General features: G+C 40.7%; 1 protein-coding gene across 1 annotated transcript in view; it reads right to left on the bottom strand.

Moving 5' to 3' along the window:
• ano1a (anoctamin 1, calcium activated chloride channel a) overlaps positions 1-12,073 on the bottom strand; it is a gene marked incomplete at its 5' end in the record, with an annotated part of 39,093 nt that extends 27,020 nt beyond the window's left edge. The window contains 8 exons of the mRNA XM_081604416.1: positions 8-209; positions 995-1,069; positions 2,035-2,106; positions 6,472-6,557; positions 7,768-7,928; positions 10,157-10,291; positions 10,634-10,698; positions 12,032-12,073. Coding sequence (XP_081460542.1) covers positions 8-209; positions 995-1,069; positions 2,035-2,106; positions 6,472-6,557; positions 7,768-7,928; positions 10,157-10,291; positions 10,634-10,698; positions 12,032-12,073 — 838 coding nt within the window. The remainder of the gene's footprint in view (positions 1-7; positions 210-994; positions 1,070-2,034; positions 2,107-6,471; positions 6,558-7,767; positions 7,929-10,156; positions 10,292-10,633; positions 10,699-12,031) is intronic.
• Positions 12,074-13,657: the final 1,584 nt, after the last annotated feature.

Raw genomic sequence — 13,657 nt, forward strand, 5'->3', positions numbered from 1 at the left:
TGCTCACCGAGAGTGGTGAGCCAGCGGGCGATGGAAGCGTAGATCTCATCCAGGATGATGATGACGATAACGTTGATAATGGCGGCGGTGGTTTTCACTGTGGCTCGAATGTTGGAGCGTGCAGCAGGGTAGGTGCTCAGATGCAGCGCAGTCTTGATGCTGATCCGGTACAGGATGACCCCAAAGGCGATCACAAAGGTTATGAAAATCTGAAAGGAAGGAGGGAGACAAACCAATGACAACCAGGAATCATCGGAGATGACCAATTCTAGCCTCAGCAGTCTTGGAGGGTAAACAGATATCTGATAGTGCAATACAGTTTTAACATCACTGAGCCTCACAACCTAATAGAAAAAAAATTCACAATACTCGTTTTACCCTCACAGACACCATGTGTAATAATTAATTGTGCATGCTGTAGTTTCTGATAATTATGTCAATTGCAATGTTTTTTGTTTGTGGTGAATTGGAGCAATATAGATGAAGTGAACTGAATTATACACACACAGAGGAGCAGCTCAGTGGTTCTGCTAAATATCAACCCGTTTATTCTGTTGCTGAAGATTATCAGTGAATGCAGCTCAAACAGGCTGATACTGTTTGAGAAGACATTCATTACCAAGGCACTACAAAAATAATTACACTTAAGCACCTTAAAATAATGGAAATGCTGAATGTTTTTCATGTTTGAACAGAAAAAAACAGTCTTAGCTGAATACAAATAATTTTAAAAATAATCTTCTAGGAGTGCAAATAATTTTGGGCTTAACTATAAATAATCACAGATTGTAATTATGTGTTGTTCTCATCAGAAGACCCTAAACTTGGGTTGAGCCAAAACATGAAACAGTTTCTTCCATTTCTGCTTAATATTTAAACTGTATGCATATCCTCTAAATGTCAGGACTTCCATGTTTTGTTGAAAGCCCTTTTGAATGATTTGTCTTCTGGTTTGTCTTGAAGCAGTGGATGAATGTGGAAGATTGAGTCTCACCATAAAGCTCATCATGACCACAGTGGTCAGATAAGCTGGCATTCTGTCTGTACACGTTAGCTTCACTTTCTCGTCCTAAAACACACAAAAGCAAACACAGACATGCATGAACAAAAGAACAGAAAATATAAATACATAAAATTTCTTCACTGTGGGTTGGACCTGTGTGTTTGTCATGAATGTTGGGCCATTCTTTTAAGAATGGCCCAACAGTTGCACACATCTGGCAACATAAATGTGTGCATGCTGCAGCTACAGCTGCAGTGGAGCAGAGCTAATGCTACCCCGAGCCATCACATCACATCCAAGCCCACAGAACGAGGTCAAGGTGCTGGGGCCACTGTGTGTGTTCATTTAGGGAAGGAAGATGTAACCTTGGCAAAGAGCAGAGGGCTGCTAACCAACAGCCTCAGCTCTTGGCCTACCTTGTGTTAACATGAGTCTCCTTACTCGCCGCATCACTTCCTGCTTAAGAATAAGCTGCTACTAAACATTGTTTCATGTATCTGAGCTACTAGAGAATAACTGGTCCTTATTGTGCCGTTCATTGTGATCAGAGCAATATATCATGAGGACAATTGGGTAATTATAAAAAATTCCCATTGATGATTTTTGCAGCTAAAAGTGGCCTCATGTTTTAGATGGATTTTTTTCTGATTGAACCAAAAAGTCAACAATATAATAATCAAAAACTGAATTCAAAGTTCCTAATACTTTATTAATTCCAAAGGGAAAAGAAATGGTTCTTCAAAGAGGTTGCAGTGCTGATGGCTGTGCAAAGGAAGGATCTCCTGTAGCAGTCTGTTTTACAGCAAATCTGACGAAGCCTCTGACTGAAGACACTTTGCTGTTGTATGACAGTCCATAATTTTCTTGATTCAATATCAGTATGTTTTATAGATTTCCTATTTTCAAGGAGTTACCATTGTCCCCACTGGTCAGAAGGTGCTTATGGACAAACATAAGCATACCTGATGCCCTCTGGAAGTGATTTTCCAGAGAGCATCCACTTCATCAGACTCCTCTGACCTCAGTCCTACCTTTGCAGCTCCTTGGTCTTGTCTCATGGTCTTTTCTGCGACCCGCAACTCATACTCTGCTCTGTTGTGGTCCTGCAAGAGACAGTAGTTAGCCTGTTAAATTTAATCAGATTGAAATTTACTGAGCAAGCCTAAGATAAATGTCCTGGAAGACATTTATCTTCCAAAAAAGGAAGGAATGTTAAGAAGCATGTGAGCTTTGAAATGAGTATCATAAGCAATGTGTGTTTGAGGCGTCGCTTGTAAAAGAGAACAGTGCAGCATCAGGGCTGAAGAGGAGCATATCCAAAATAAAGCTGCAGCTACAGCTAACTGATGGGAACTAAATGTATAAAAGTTACCATATTTTCCGCAATATAAGGCGCACCGGATTATAAGGTGCACCTTCAATGAATGGCCTATTTTAAAACTTTTTTCATATTTAAGGCGCACCGCATTATAAGGCGCATAGAATAGAAGCTACAGCAGAGGCTGGAGTTACGTTATGCATCCACTAGATGGAGCTGCACTAAAGAGAATGTCAACAAAACAGTCCGACTCCGGTCGGGGAGGAGAGCCTTCCGCGACTGGGCCGGTACGTGGATGGACGATGGTCACCCTTCTCCGTTCGCACACAGCATGTTCATGGAGAACGTGGTGCCAAATGACCTGCAGACGACCTGATTCTAGACCAGTGTTTCTCAACCTTTTTTGGGCCAGCGCCCCCCTAGCCTTTATCCAGGTCCCTCACCGCCCCCCACCAAAGAATTTGTAGGCTATTTTGCACTGACAATTGTTTTATTATTAATGTTACTATCACTATTGTAGATGTTTTGAATCGGCGCACCGATTATGTTTTCTCGTACACTTCAGCGCGCCTTACGCTCCTTCACCTCGCGCACATAACGGGGTAAATGCAGTGAGTTTTGCCCTAAATGTATCGGCGTCTGGCAAAGGGGGGCTGGGGGGGAGGCGAGTGTATGTTTCTATGCTTCTTCGTGGGGGGGCGGGGGGGCGCCGATTTATGTTTTCGCATCCACCTGAATAATATGTAGTTGCGCCCCTGCCCATGGCACTTCAACAATATTATTTTTCCTTTTATCTGGAAATAGTGTCTGTTTATTTTTGCCATACAGTCCTCTGTATTAATTATTGCTCAAAAGGTCTTGCCATACCAGTTTATTCCTCTGTATTTACTTTAGTTTCTTAGTTTATTCTTGCATTTTGTTCTTCATTCATTTCCATTTACTTTCATTTGATTAGTATTACCCTCTCTTGGTTTATTGCCATGTTCACTTTAGTTTCTTTCCTGTTGCTAGATTTATTTGATCGTTTATTGACCACCAGTAATTTTCACTCATCACCTGCTGCGCCGCCTATCGTCATGTGTTTCACATCATGTGTTGATGATTTTTCACTGTTCAGCGTCGGATTCTCTGTTTTTATGCCATAATTCACATCTAGTTCGTCGCTCCGTCTTATGTCCCGCTTCTCCTGTTTCAGAGTTTTGCGCAATGTGCGCGGCGTTTTTTTTTTTTTTTTAATCCCCTAAGGTGCAGGGCGGTCGGGAAACATATCGATGGTGAAAAGGCAGACTGACATAAACCTTTTAAAACAACGGAAACAATTTCGATATTCTGATTATTGAAATTAAAAATGCTGTGGTACCGTTGTTCCATCAAACCCGTTTCATACCGGACCACTTGCAGCTCCGGTGTTAACTCTATAAAATGAACGCTCTCTATCATGGTATCACCGATGGAGGGATTTCTTTATTTAAATGGGTTAATTTTTCAGAGGGATACAATGTGAGGGCATCGTGATTTTAGTAATTACATGTTTATAAGAGCGGTTTTCTGTTGTCCTTCCATGGAAGCGGGCAGCTTTCAAATGGAAATAAAACACTTAATATAAAATTGCTGCTTTGACATGATCACAGTACTGCCAAAACATATGTAGCCTACATAAATACCAGACAAAGTGAATCACAGCAGCGTTATCAGCCGTTGTAGCTGAACTGATGCGGAGCTGCGCCATGAAGCTAACAAACACTGAATAGAAGAAGAGCTGCCATCGATACAGTTGCAGCCAAGCATGTTTTAATGTTTCACAATACAGTTTTACCAAGTTGCTCAAAGTCTAAACTGGCATTGTTGTGTATTTAAGGTGTAAAGTTTACCTTCGACCAAACGCCCCCCAAAGGCATCCCAGCGCCCCCCTTTTGTAAAAATGTCCGCCAGCGCCCCCTGCCGTCCTCTGAACGCCCCCTGGGGGGCGGTACCGCCCACGTTGAGAACCGCTATTCTAGACGGTCGGTAGGTAGATAGGTCAAACTTTATTAATAGATTACAAACCAGCGTTCTGACAGCTATCCCAGCATGCACCGCGCGCTTCTTCTATGGGCGAAAATGAAGTCGGCAGCTGCTTACCGTAATTGCTAGACCAGTTGTGGCTTAATATTGGTATAAGGCGCACCGGATTATAAGGCGCACCTAAAAACCTTCAATTTCCTCAAAAGCAGACAGTGCGGAAAATACGGTACATACTGCAGCTTTAATGCAACATTATTGATCTGAGATTTGATCTGTGATTTTCACTGTCAGCGTCAACGTCCATGGCAAGGTTGATAACAGTGTTCCAGCAGCTTAGAGGATGGAAGTAAAACGTAGGCTCTGTTTAAGTTGGATGTTTGCCTGGTCTTTTCCATCTCCAACTGTCGCTTCTGATTACTGCGACTTTTGGTTTTTTTGTTTAAAGGTGGAAGCAGATGTTGGACATTCTTACCACATAAGCACTGTTGTTCACCAACATGGGATGACTACACAACTTTAATTTTAGGTATTTGGTCGGATAAAATAAAATCATCAACCCTGTTGTCAATAAATGTCATCGGCTTGGTCATTATTCGGTGGCACCCATGACAAACCTGGAAAGGGAAGCGGAACAACCAGACTTAGAATTTTGTGGAATTCCTCATTAGGATCCAACATGTGGTTCTATGTGAGCCAGCAGTGCTTTACTCATCATGACTTCCTCTGGATGACTAAAATAACCTGCAGAAATCCAACACAAGAACCTAAAAATGATACAGCTGGTTCCATGATACCTTTCTGGTCATTTGAGGCATTTGAGAAATTGTTGATCTAAAAACCAAAATGAAGGAAAAAGGCACATGTGCAAGAGTCTGCACAGAGTCGTCAGCAGCAAGAAGCCCAGCTACAGCGAGAGTCTCAGAGGAACAGCCAGGAGCAACGGCTGAAACTCTACAGGGACAAAAAACAGGGGCCAGGCCAGGCAGACGTTTAGGCTCCAGGGGGCCAGATGGGAGTTAGGCATCAGCAGCTGCTTACAAAGAAGCACAGATTAAAAGGAAATGAAGGGAATCAGATCCAAACCTTATAGTGCTCCTGTGAATTACAACACACACACACACACACGCACACACACACACACACACACACACACACACACACACACACACACACACACACACACACACACACACACACACACACACACACACACACACACACACACACACACACACACACCCCCACACACACACACACAGAATCACAGGTCAGTGTCTGCAGATGAAACTGTTCTAAAGTTCTTCACCAGCAACAGAGACTGGCCTCTGCCTCTGCTAGACACAGAAAATCCAGCGCTGATGGCACAAACTGAGCCAGAACATCACTGAGTATTTACAGAACACTAACAGAACATTTACAAAGGAGTGATATTTTCACCCGTCAGAACTCAAACATCTTGTTACTGCTTTGAAAACAATCTACATTAATATCTTGCAGGTTTTCATAAAGATTTCTGCAGGTTTTCATGTTGAAAAAAAAGAGTCAGTTTGACTCTTCATGTCAGAACATGTCTAGAGAAATTTACTGCTGGGCATTCTTAGAGTTTCTACTGACACCAATTCATTTATCCTAATATTAAGATTTATTTAAACTTTTATGAGAACATTAAAAAAATGTGTCATGTATTTATAAGCATGAATATATTAAAACATTTCCATTCAAGTTGAAGTTATCAGGCAGACAGTTCTGACCTCCTGTCTCATGTCCTTCCAGTTTGCCAGTTCATGTTATCACAATTAGTTATCACAATTAGTAACAACAGAGTAAAGGCTGACTCTAATTGGTTAAAGAACCTTGAGAATGAATTTAAAGCCATTTATTAAACAGGAAAATTGATTTAACAGAAAATGAGTGGTTGTCATGCTTTTATTTCATAAGTTTATATCAAATTTTATTCAAGGGTCGAAAGAGTCATCATTTGTTAAAATGTGACAATTTTTGGTTTTTATTAATAGAAATTCTTTGACAGACTTAAAGCGATATCTTTCAATTCTATTTTCCATAAAAAAGGCTAATGTTTTCAGCCATTTGTATGAATTTCCCTCATCATGTAGGACAGGTCAGTGTTTTCTCCGGGTAATCTCACCTCCTCTTCCATTCCGTAATCTGTCAGGTCCCAGACGTAGTTGAGTCGCATCTGACGCCTCTTCCAGTGCTCCATGAAGAGAACAGCTGCAGAGGCGAGCAGCAACACAAACGCAGTCACTACACATACTTCTCTGCAGCTGAACATCAGAACATTATCAGCATTCTGAACATAAATCTGAGTTTTTACAGCAAGTATATCAACCACATGGGCTGCACAGTGGCACAGTTGGTAGAGCTGTTGCCTTGCAGCAAGAAGGTTCTGGGTTCGATTCCCAGCCCCGGTCTTTCTGCATGGAGTTTGCATGTTCTCCCTGTGCATGCGTGGGTTTTCTCCGGGTACTCCGGCTTCCTCCCACAGTCCAAAAACATGACTGTTACGTTAATTGGCCTGTCTAAATTGTCCCTAGGTGTGAGTGTGTGTGTGCATGGTTGTTTGTCTTGTGTGTCTCTGTGTTGCCCTGCGACAGACTGGCAACCTGTCCAGGGTGACCCCGCCTCTCGCCCGGAACGTTAGCTGCAGATAAGCACCAGCAACCCTCCCGACCCCACTAAGGGACAAGGGTGTTAGAAAATGGATGGATGGATGGATATCAACCACATGTGAAGGACATGTTACTGTCATGATAAACACAGACTGTGTAAATCTGTCTTCCAACTGAAACAGATTTTTAAGCTGAGTGAAATGACACTAAAGAAGAGTTCTTTGGTGGTTCATCCAGCTGTCATTTCTTAAAATTCATTTTGACCCGAACACTGAGAATATGTATGCATTTTTCAGATGTCTGGACGTCTGACCTAAAACCCCCTGCATCCCCCCACAAAACCATTTTTGTCAATATTGCAATTTCCCAGCGAACTTAATTTGAGGTTCATCACCACGTCCAACTGGAGCTCCAGTTCTGTTCTGATTTATTCACACATTTGCTGAAGTTTAAGTGTAAAGATCAGATGGAGGTTTTGTTATGTAGCTGCATTATTAATCTGGAGCGAGAGGCCAGCTCCAGATTGCTGCAGTGCTGAGACACTGTCAGACACCAGCTTCAACACTTTGCAGTCTGAAGCCCTGCTGCCGACAGATGGCTGGGAGATTTGGCAGGACATCAGAGGAGGGCAGTCTGTGTGTTGGCCTTATGGATTTGTTTCGGAAATTTCTCCTAATCAGGATTCAAGTTGCAGCTAAAAGTCCTTTCTAATCTTACCTTGAATGGTAGAAAAAAAAAAAAGATTTTGTTTGACAACATGCCTGCGGATGCAGATGAGTTATAATTTGCACCATTTATCTGTGCACACTTACCCCAAAGAGCCATGAAGATGGAGAAGAAGACTGTTGCTGGGTTGTCAAACAGGTGGCTGGCTCTGGCTGTGCCACACGCCGTCTCCAGCTTCCAGTAACTGCAGACACTGTCACACAGCGGACACATGGTGATGTTGTTCCTGGGATCACAGATCTCCATGCTGACAGACAGACAGAGAACCTGGATTACTGAATGGTCATCAGAAGGGTCTGCTTCATTAACACTGAGGGGACAGTGGTGAGGGAGGAGAGGTTTTGTTAATGCTGTCTTTACACTTCATAGACTCCATTTGATCGGAGACCAAAGCTGCAACATTTGTTCCATTTCCAGCTGCTGTGGTTCTCTTTACCCTCGCCTGCAGGGGCACCGCACCAAGAACCATTGAAGGAAACCACATGAACACCTCAGAAGAAGACACTGTTCACAAAATGTAGAGTGGCATCATATTTTAGTGGTTGGAGGTTTTCTCTTTTGTCTGTGGTAAAAGACCATGAGTCATTTCTCCCGCTAGTGCTAGACTCATGTGTTCATTTTGGTTGTATTTACCCAGAATGCCCTGCTCTGTAGTCCACTTCTGCTTGGTGTTCAAATATGCATTTGACCCACACCACAGTTCACTTCCACTGAGCCGAGATCAAGGTTTTGTAGCCCATAATAAACAATCAGAAATCATTAACACATTCTCACCTTTCCAAATGAACCAGACTTTCTAAATAAACAAACTAGAGTCTGATTAATGCAACCTAAAGAGGTCTGGTGTGAATGAAACCTAAAAATCAAACTGATGTTTCTTCTCACATGAAACATTAATGGTTATTTATAGCAGGTGTGGTCCTCTGCTTAAGGGAGGATAAAAAGTCTTAATGTTTGCATGGAACCAGTCTCTAACTGGAAACTGGGGTGGCGAACCAGTTCAGCATTACGAGCCAAATTATGCTCATCATCACTGTAAAGAGCCTAACAGCAATTTCAAGATTAGCTTCACAGTACATTATAGTGATATAAAGAAACCGCTTTTTTCCTAGTCCCTAAGGTTTTTATTTTTAATAAGGTTTTTATTTTTAAGTGTCTTTGGGTGTGCCCTGTACTCTTTTGTATCAACTCTTTCATATGTCAGTAAGAACAGAACAATGTTTAAGTGTAGTAAAAAGTCATTCATGCAGAAAATGTATGAGCTCCCTCTGCCAAACTGGGTGAGATGAGTGTTTTAAAAATGTCTCAAGCAGGACATTTTTAAAACATGTGGGACAATTTACTTGTGTGTCTCAGATTTGGATGTATTTAATTGCGGGTTGTGGTGTCCTCTTTAAAAACTTCCTGGTTACACCCCTACTCAGCAGTCTTAAGAAGGCATTTAATTTAAATACTAAAATTCAAACATTAATACCTTTGAATATTTTGAATATGAAGCACTAAATTAAAAGTCACTCAAAGGCTAAACACAATGGGTCTGATGCACATTTATTACAACCATGATAAATATCGTCAATTTAAACTCTGAGAAGTCATTGTTTCTTTCTGATTTTTCTCACTTTTGTTCTGTCTTTTTTTTCTTGATAAATTGCTCCATATCTCAAATCCATGAACCTGTCACTCTGTGCGTCACTGTGGTGCACATGGCATTGATGGTGTCATGTGATCAGTACCGGTATCTGTGCTACCTCGACAGATTTTCCTACCATATGGGTAACACAGATAGTTAGAACACCAATATGTTATACACATTATGCTGCTTTTGCTTGTGTTGCCTTCAAAGAGTATGGGAAATTTTAGTACTGTCACAGAATCACATTTTTAAGTACCATTTTTTTAAAAAGAAAAAGAGACGTACAGGATCCATCACAGAGCCAGCGGTAAACGGTATGAACACAGCTGCTCAGGAATTGTGACACAGGAGGCCTGAGAAAAATTATTGCATCTTATTTGAACACACCCTCCCAGCCCTACATGAGCTCCCTCACTGTTTGCGTTTTCTGAAGCCTTAATTCTCCCATTAAGGCCACTGCACAGCATTGCCCAACATTAGCCAACATGCTCTGGTCATGCATGTTAGCGAGTGACTGTGTGGTAACAAACCACAGAGCTGAGCTCCATATTTTTCCAGGGCTAAGCTCTACTCTGCAAGATGTTTTCACCGAGTCAGCTTTCTTTGCATAGCCACACCTTAACATGAGGGACAGAGACACCGCTTGAGACTGGAAATCACTTCCTTAGAACTAATGAACTAAGGCCAACAATATGAAAAAGTTACATTCTGGAAGTTTTTAATCACCATTGGTTGAAGGAATGGATTATATGAATGAAGAACAAACAATGAAAGTTGACTAAATGCAAGATCGGCAAAGTGTTTTTAACATTAATACAATATTTTATGCCTGTGCTGTGTACCTAGGTATATTATCATCAACTGTGGCACAGCCGTAAAGGAACACAATGACTCCAACGATGGCAGCTGGGATGAGCATCTGGGTATAAACTCCTAACCAGGCGAAGTAGAGACCAACTTTTTCTCCAAAGTACTTCCTGTTGGAAGAAACACAAATGCTTAAAGGCCTAAGGTCATCTGCGACTTCAGAAAGTCAGATATAAAAAATGTGTCCTTTTCATTTTTTTTTGCAATCCAACAACCATTTTTAGGTGACTCAACATGTCTCTGACTGGAACAGCTTTGTCACTACGTGTAACAGGTCAGACTGGTACTACAGTCTGGCATTTTTTCAGCTCCATAAATAATTGGAGACTCCCATCAGATCTGGTCCTGACTCATTGGTCCAATCAGTGAACAGAGGTCAGTATGTTTACAGAAAACCTGAGCTTACACGGACATGATCCAGTACTTAATGGGTTTATTCAGAAGGTTCTGACCTGATCAGTCCAATAGGCTGATACTTGTAGAAAACACTGTAGCTGGCCCATTCCTCGAACAATAACTGTGAAGAGAAGCCAGAGTCAGTGATTACTGTCAGGTTTCTACAAATGTGAAGAGTTGAGCAGACCAAATAAAGAACTGGATGGCAAAAAAGCACAAAGATCATTTCTTGAACATATTTGTTAGCAAAAACAATAAAACCTGCAAACGTGTCCATCCAAACGGATGTGAGTGACTTTGTTTTGATCTTGTACAGTCTTTCTGGTCTTGGTCTACATTTCTGCATGGATTTTACAGACATTTTATTTCTAAAATGTATTAATAATCATAACTAATTTCATCCTAGTAATCATTACAACTGATAATTGATTCACAAGTTATAGTACTTAACCTTGGGTGGTACCTGTAGGGTTGAAACAGTGAGCTACCGAGTTCTGACCTGAATGCATCAGAGCAGCCCTCATCACGCTCTGATGGAAGCTTCAGTAAAACATCCTAACACAAGAATCCTGCAGAACTCCATCCTGTCCTCATGCTGAATAGAAGAGAGCAGCTGGCAGCGGCAGCAGTCTGTGTACATGTTCTGATCCCACTACTGGTAGGCGAATATCACAAATCACTTGGAGGGGCCAGTGGGATATTTTCATATATACTGTAATTACACACTCCATCTACCAGCAACGCAAAAAGCAACAAATGAAGTCGTTTTATGAGCACAGCTGCCTAGTGAAGAGCCTAGATGGCAGGCTGAGTGCGACACTCAGCTAACAAGAACTCTCCACACTTTTGTTCCCACTCTCCATCTAAAGGTCCATGAGAGAATGAAGCCAACTAGAGTCGCTTTTCTGATCTTCCAGAACATAAGAGGGCTTATTAAGCTGTTGCCTTAGTGACTCACATCCCACAATATAATTATGGATGTAGAGTGTAAGCAAGGATGGATGTGACTTCAAAAGCATGCACTCTGATTTCTAACTGCATAGGAGGAGGAACAGACTCAGACATGTCCAGATGGCACATTGCATTGTGCCGAACAACGATCTGGAGTTTCATTCCTCATCAGCTTGGTCTCAGGAAATCAATCAGGAATAAACTAACTCCATCCTGGTAGGAGATGCTGGCTGATCTGATGTTAAATGTCAAGGACTTAGACGGCAAGAGATAAAGCACAAAATGTCCAACTTGGTGATATTCCATGAGAGATATGTTGATTCTGCTCTTAAATCCCAGGTGTACGGATGACAAGTTCAAAATGATCTTCTTAAAAAAAAATCTCTGACATGGTTTATGTGGACCAACTCATACAGGCTGCTGTTAGCAGGGTTTCCATGGCAGAATGGTATTAGTATGGTTACAGCTGGGTTTAGATTAACTAATAGAGTAGCTCCACTTACCTTCCTGTCATTAGGCTCTGCAGTAACCCCATCAATGTCTCCCTGTAAGACAAGTGGAGTGTGTGTTTACTAACCTTCATTATACAAGAAGAAAATTTGTCTTTGCTGCAGGAACTGACTGCTGCACAATCCAAAAACCATAATCATCATATTACATTCACTTAAAACCACTTTTGTAATAGCACCACAATTATAGAAATAAATAAAAACTTAAAGAAACAGCAGTACAGTTTAAAATCTTAAACATCATTACCTACAGTCGTATGTAGGTAATGATGTTAAAGACCTGAACAAATGAAAAGAAAATTTTAACGTTTAAGTTTTTCTTTGTCTGATCTGGCTTATTCCAGTACTGAAGTAAAAGAACACTGAAGAGACTGAGTTCAATAGAATGAAGACACTTTGCTTGTTCAGATATCAGGAGTTATTCAGCACTGCAAGACAAGTCTGCATATGTCTGCACACGGCTTGAAAGGAATCAAGTTTGAAAGAATCAGGATGCAGGAAGTTGTGTGTGTGTGTGTGTGTGTGTGTGTGTGTGTGTGTGTGTTTGTCTTTGCTACATAGAGGGGACCAAAGCAAGACAGCACACTCACGGTGTGGGTACCAAATTTTTTGTGGGGACCAAAAACCTAGTCCCCACACCGTTTGCATTGAATTCAATGAAAAGAAGGTCAGGAGGATGCTCTGTCAAATTTTCAGACTAGTCCTCATAATTCACAAAAACCAACAGTTTGTGTATAAGTGTGTATAAGGTAGTCACTCAGTATCGGCCTCTATTGGTGGGTTGTGGTACTGCAGGAACACACACACACACACAATACACACTAATCTTACTTTAGTGACATTGAAGGGACTCATAAAAATCTACTTCAGCGGATTATTTTAAATGACTTGAAATAATTTTATTTACTATTTGTTGATTTATAACCTTCACATTTGGAATCATTAGCGTGATTGCAGATTGGTTGTTAACTTCTTTAGTACTACATTGACATTTATGTAATTAATGTAGTAAATATTCTTAAAATCTGTAAAAAAAAAAAAAAAGTATTTTATGACATGGTAGCTTATTACTGGAACCGCCATAATCTTCATATACCAGCATAATTTTGTTTATAGGTTTATACATGCAGAACCTGTAGGATAAAAGTCTTGTCAAAAAACATTGTCTCTTCAGACCATCATTAATTATTGATACAAAAAACTTTGTCTTAATTATATTAAATTATTCTTTAAATGATTGCTTCTGAGTTGTAGTAACATCAGGAACTCATTCAGTTCTAAGGGAATGGAAAATGTACAGCTCTCCCATTTTTTCATTCATGTCGTCATTAAAATGTTTTGTTTTATTTTGTAATTTTGTGTAATTTTAGTTGAATATTTCTGCCCATGTTGTTTAAATGAAGTCAGTATTTTATTGCCACAACACTTTCCTTTGTAGTAGTGTCTAAAGACCAAGTCAAAGGAAATAAAACTTGAATAACTATACAAATGTACATTTTCAAGCAAACTATGCACTTATTGTTTTTGCCTGACTACAAATACATTGGGCTAATTTTAGATATTATTCAGAAAAATCACTAAGAGCAACTATCAACAGTATAATGGCAGATGACTTTAAAA

This window comes from Poecilia reticulata, unplaced genomic scaffold, assembly GCF_904066995.2.
Source record: "Poecilia reticulata unplaced genomic scaffold, P_reticulata-male-v2 Scaffold_63, whole genome shotgun sequence".
NCBI classification, from domain to species: domain Eukaryota; kingdom Metazoa; phylum Chordata; class Actinopteri; order Cyprinodontiformes; family Poeciliidae; genus Poecilia; species Poecilia reticulata.